At 45.2% G+C, this 5961-nt stretch overlaps 1 protein-coding gene across 1 annotated transcript; it reads left to right on the plus strand.

Annotated features, from left to right (window-relative positions):
* The first annotated feature begins 1260 nt into the window (after window positions 1-1260).
* On the plus strand, window positions 1261-5314 carry cfap53 (cilia and flagella associated protein 53). The gene is made up of 8 exons (XM_074690635.1): window positions 1261-1393; window positions 1643-1872; window positions 1994-2167; window positions 2293-2596; window positions 2718-2936; window positions 3231-3447; window positions 3633-3735; window positions 3820-5314. Exons 1-8 carry the CDS (start codon window positions 1325-1327, stop codon window positions 4076-4078), a joined length of 1575 nt encoding a protein of 524 aa, XP_074546736.1. The 5' UTR covers window positions 1261-1324; the 3' UTR covers window positions 4079-5314.
* Window positions 5315-5961: the final 647 nt, after the last annotated feature.

Here is a 5961-nt window from a genome sequence, read left to right on the forward strand (position 1 = left end):
AATGATGATTTGTATTTGTTTTCCTGTAGGGTGTTGAAGCCTGCACAGTTCGTGACTTTACTAGCTCTATCCCAGCTTCATGAGGAATCTCATCTGTGTTTCAAACTGAGTGATTATCTGAATTATCTTCTCAGGGTGGTGGAGTTAAGCATCATTAAGGGAAACAAGTCCCAATATGTAACTCTGATGTTGGCTAAATGTGCATTTGATAGACTGTAAATAAAGACTGGTGTCTTTTAAACCTGATTTATGAAGCATCGACTTTAATATCACAGATTCTGTCTTATCTTTGGAACAGGATGTGACCTTACTTGGATGTTGGGGTGGATTCACAAAGTCTCATCTCTATTGCCTGTCTGACTCCTCCCCTCTTCCTGCTCACTGTGACCCCAAATGGACCATAATTTTCTAAATGACAATCAGACTGTGTTTAAGAGCACTTTAAATTAGAGACTGGAACCATAAACGTATAAGAAATATCAGCTAGGAAGGAGGATGGACTGATTTACAGCCAGAGGGGTCGCCCTCTGCTGGACAACAGAGAGGTTGCAGGTTATAAACTCTTCCTGTAAAAATTTGTGTCTTATGATACTTTTTGAACAGTTAGTGTCATGTATGTTTGTTTATGTATATAGCTCACATCCAAAGTGGGTGGAGCCATCATTAGCAGTGTGTTGACTACCTTTCGAAACACACCAAAGCAGCTCAGTGTTTCCAGCACAGCGGCTCTGATTCATGAAAGGATTGTGCATATAATCCCTTTAGGGAGGTCAACACTTTGAACATATTCAGTGTTAAACCTTAGGCTCATGAAAGTAAGTACTAGCCTATACCTGAGACTGATATAGGCTACTAACTCACCTGACATATAAGGAGGATAACGTTAGCTGTTTACGGAGCTCAATTCGTATGGAAATTTTCAAAGTGCTTTACAAAACGATTTTTGAATAAAAGAAAAAGTTGACAGGACAAAATTGACAGAACAAAGAGACTATAAAAGGTTAAAAACAACGGACAGATATAAGAAAACGAGGCAGCGACGGCGAACAGGATCATGGGTATTGTAGTTTGATGTCACACTAACGGAAACCCTAACCCTATCGTATTTATCAAACTGATTCCTAGAAGTTGAAAAAAATCAAACAGTCAAATAATTAAAAATCAAAATATTATTTCTCTGCAAGTTTCAGAAAAACGTTGGAGAGAGGAGACGAAATAAACGGAAGTACAGCTGGATGACGTCACCGTGTTTGCGTTCACCAGGGTAACCGTTTGTTGTCAGAGTTTCACTCAAAGTCAGAAAATCCTCTTTAGAGGTTCAAAGATGGAGCTGAGTCAAAGAAGAGCAAGATGTCGAGAGTTCATCGGACCAACACCTCATTCAGTGGCTGTGGTGAGACACACACACACAAACACACACAGATAGGGGTGGTGGTTGGGGGGGTTGTAACTGCATCTGTAGTTCAATTAGCCTACAGAGCTATCAGGCCCCAGTATTTATGTAAAAGTCTATTCATAGATCTTGTGATGAGTCAGGGCTTTTAGTTTGGTAGCTTCAGGCTTTTTTTAACCCTATAAACCAAATGAATATAGATATATTTGAGGAGGCAGGCGCCTTACCTGCTGTGGTCCATGCTCACAGATAGCAAAGTTCCCGTCATGGAGACCAGCAGCTCATCTGATCCAGGACAGACAGAAACAGGAAGAATCCAGACAGAAAGTCTTAGAGTTCTCCAAAAACCTGCAGACCTGTGACATCAAGAACTCCTGGCTGGAGAGCTCAGAGGGTCGCTTCCTGAGAGGAACCATCAAGAGACAAGTACGAGACGCTCTGGACCAGCAGGAAGTCCAAGTCAATGACAGGAGGGACAGGTCTGTGTTATGTGTTTGAACTGGATCAAAGAGGATCAGAGCTTCATATCAGACTGAATCACAACTTTAATATCACTGTGAATCTTTCTTTATTATAACACCCTATTGTGTCTTTCTCAAGGCTGCGTGCTCTACTGGAGGAGGAGGAGCAGCAGCTCCTGCAGGAGATGGAGGAGAAGGTGGAGACGTCAGTGGAGAGACAGGCCAAGATGAGAGAGCAAGTAAAAGCTCTGAGAGAGCGCAGAGAGAGGGAAAGACAGCAGCTGGTCTCAGAGAAGATGGAGCAGCTCTTCAGGTGAACAAGTAGACCTCAGCCCATGGTTTCTCACCTGAAGCCAGGGGAGGCTCTATGAACCGGTAGCTGACAGATAAACACTGTGATCATGTGTCTGATCAGTGGGTGTGTCTGCTGGTTTTCAGTGAGCAGTGTGAGGAGCTGAGGACTGCGCTGAGCCATCGCAGAGAGCAACAGGTGTGTGTGGAGCGAGCGGCTCAGGTGAGGAGTAGACAGGAGCAGCTGCAGAGGGAGCGGGAGGAGGAGAAGATGTTTGAGGAGCTGTGGGAGGCTGACCGCCACGCTAAAGAGCAGCGAGAGGCACAGAGAGCACAGCAACACAAGCAAAGGAACACAGAGCAGCAAGAGTTCATCAGGGAACAGATGGAGGCCGCAGAGCGACAGAGACAGACACATCGAGAGCTGAGGGAGGAGGAGGCCAAGCTCATGGTCTGCTCCATCATCATCATCATCATCATCACTATTCTTATACTACAGACCACTTCAGAGCCAGAAGCTGCTCTTCCATTTGTATAAAATCTTCCTGTCTCTCTCTCTGTCTTTCACCTAGCGTCAGCAAGAAGAGATGCACCGTCTGCAGCAGCAGCGTGAGCGGCAGCAGTCTCTGAATCGGCAGCAGAGCCGACGCCTTCAACTGGACCAGAGTCTGCGTCTGAAGATGAAGCGTCTGGCTCGAGAGCAGCAGGACGAGCTACAGCTGGACATGAAGATCCTGCAGACGCTGCTGCAGCAAGACACAGACCAGAAGCAGGAGGCTGCTCAGAGGAAGGTACACACTCCTCACACTCAGTTCAGCCACTGAGACATGTAGTTACAAAATTTGACCAGCAGAGGGCATCACAGCGCTGTGAGTGACAGAGGAGTGCCTGAAAATATGTGAAAAAATAAACCTTTAAAGGTTGATTTCAGTAACATCAAGAGGTGACACAGGTGTGTGTGTGTGTGTGTGTGTGTGTGTGTGTGTGTGTGTGTGTGTGTGTGTGTGTGTGTGTGTGTGTGTGTGTGTGTGTGTGTGTGTGTGTGTATGTTTGTTTGTTTGTGTGTGTGTGTTTTTCCTGCTCAGGAGGAGCTGCGTGAGGAGCAGCACAGGTATCGTCAGTACCTGGCTGAGGAGCTGGAGAAACAGAGGAGGGAGGAGCTGGAGATAGAGCAGCTGATGGAGGAGAAACTGAAGGAGGTGTGGAGGAGACAGGAGGAGCAGAGCCGTCTGCAAAGAGAGGCCAGAGACCGGCTTATGGAGGAGGTGATGGAGGCCCGGAGGCTTCAGATACAACACAAATGTAAGAAACACACATAAGGTTGAGACTTTAAAGACCTGTAAACCCTAAAGGGGGTTCACAGATAAAATGTTAAAAGAAGTGTGTGTGTGTGTGTGTGTGTGTGTGTGTGTGTGTGTGTGTGTGTGTGTGTGTGTGTGTGTGTGTGTGTGTGTGTGTGTGTGTGTGTGTGTGTGTGTGTCCTGCAGTGGACCTGAACCAGCAGAAACAAGTGGATCTGTCCTCAGAGAGAGACGAGCTGAACAGGGCGATGGAGGAGGTGAAGCAGACCGATGAGGAGAAGAGGAGACGGTATGTCCACAAAGACCCACCTGAGACCCAGATCCACCTGGTCAGTGGTCTAACCTGGTCTCTGGTCTCTATGTGTTTCTGCAGGCAGAGGCAGGCTAGCGAAGCGTACCTGCGTGACCTGCAGGCTCAGGTGAGGCAGCAGCAGCAGGTCCAGTTTGAACAGAGGGTCCAGGCCCAGAGGGAGTACCAGCAGGGTCTGATTCAACAGGAAATCTACAACCAGAAGAAAGACCAGATTCTGTCCAGACCCTTGTCCCATACCACACCATCCCACCCCTTGAGACGAGCAAAGGGTGCAGGTCTGCTTCCCGAGACTCCTTCACACCTGCACATACACCTCTGATTCTCCTTCAAATAAAAGCCTGCTGAGCAGATGTGGTGCCTGTGAGAACAGCTCCAGGGTGTTTGTTCCTGTCAGGTGCTTTAACCAGAGTTTTTCATGTTATCTCACTTCTTTTGTTTTCTATTGCACAAAATAAAGTTTAAATCTTGATGCGGTGACAGAAGAGTTTGAGGTCATCAGGTAAAGGTGCGTTGAAGTGATCCCAGGATGAGACCGAAGGGTGCTCTGTACAGCACTTTTAAAAACTCACACCAAAGGGACACAGGACTTTCTCAATTTGTGACATCACTAATTGGTGAGTCTACTTATAAAGGCATAATGACACTGACCAATCAGAACTGTGATTGTGTTTTGAAGTGTCTTAAAAAGACAACAGCTGAAAAATAATCAAATGTCCATCACACCTTCAGATCAGCTGAGTACAAATGATTGGCAGAGTTTCCGAGTCTGATGGGATTTTAAAATGCCAAATTTGTCTCTTAGTCTGTTAAAACAAAGACGGGTAATAAAGTCAAGCAGTTTGTCTCTAAATCAAGCATTTCCGGAGCTGATTTTAAAACAATATGCTCAAATCCGCTCAGCAGACAAGTTGAGTAAAAACAGATCAAATACTTGAAATCACTGAGCAGAAATCCTACACACAGTTCAACATGACACCCAGTTGTTTCCACATGCCTCAGGGTCACCTGTGGATTACAGACGGGTTACCTGGAGTCCTTGATGTTGGGTAATGGAGTAGAAGAAGAGGGAGGAGATGCAGACAGCATTAAGAGTAATCTATTGTGAAAGAGACCTCCTCCTACAGAAAGCAGAAACAGTGTATGAGTCTATGTGTTGTTTGGTTTTTAGTTCGGTTTTATTTCATTAAAATACATTTTTTAGCTTTGATATTTCAATTCTTGATTAACCTTTGATTTAAAATTAAAAACTCCACAACTTTTTATGAGTCTGATTAACATGATCATCAGCTTACCTTGAATGAATGAAGGTCCTCTCATGATCTCCGTGCATCTCAGGGTCCCTACCAAGGGGCAACATCTGGCTCATGAAAATGAAGCCTATTTGGAAGTGTTAAAAGTTGCTGTTCATTGAGGATTCGCTTGAGGCTGGCTGCAGGAAGACCAGAAGTCATGTACACACCGAGCTAAAAAAAAACAAACAGACTTTTACAGCATTACAAAGCCCATTTAGGACTCATGGCTGCATCCGCGGGTTGACTTCATTTCACTGCATCAGGGACCAGTGACATCATGGAGACTACACCCATGTTTTAAACAGTCTATGATCCCTCCACTATTACTTAAGTGTTGGCATTTATAAATAAAGTTATTTGAATGGAGACTCTTTCATATCTCTGATGTTAATTCTCTCTGACACACAATCAGAAGAAAATGACACAAGAAGCTTAAACCGTCTGCAGAACCTCAACCTACAGCTGACACATCATCTCATCTGGTACAGTGATCTCCACTACAGAGCCATACTGTCTTAATGCAATGCTGTCTGAAGATCTGGTCCATCCAGATGTGGTTTTGGTCCTTGTCCCTGTTATTCAGAGGTTTCTTTGGATCCTCTGAATCTTTTACTGACATTTCATTCTGGTGTTGCTCTCATTATGAGGAAATGATCCTTAGACTGTTGAACAGTTAGCTCATGCAGTCTCCTACAGGGTTAATAATGGTCCATCAGTCCAGCACAGAGAGGACTGACTGATCCATCCTGCTCTTAGCTAACGTGCTAACCTGCTGAGGTGTCTGAATCAGAGTCTTCTGCTTGTTGTCTTTTAGCTGCGTCTCTTTTTAACCTGTTTGTTGTGTCGTGCAGTGATTGAGCCTGTTCTGGGTGGACCTGCAGCTGGTAAACAGCTCATACCTGCTAAGGGA

Source organism: Halichoeres trimaculatus, unplaced genomic scaffold, assembly GCF_033239565.1.
Source record: "Halichoeres trimaculatus isolate MK-OKI-2021-1 unplaced genomic scaffold, fHalTri1.1 fHalTri1_scaffold_16, whole genome shotgun sequence".
Taxonomy (NCBI): domain Eukaryota; kingdom Metazoa; phylum Chordata; class Actinopteri; order Labriformes; family Labridae; genus Halichoeres; species Halichoeres trimaculatus.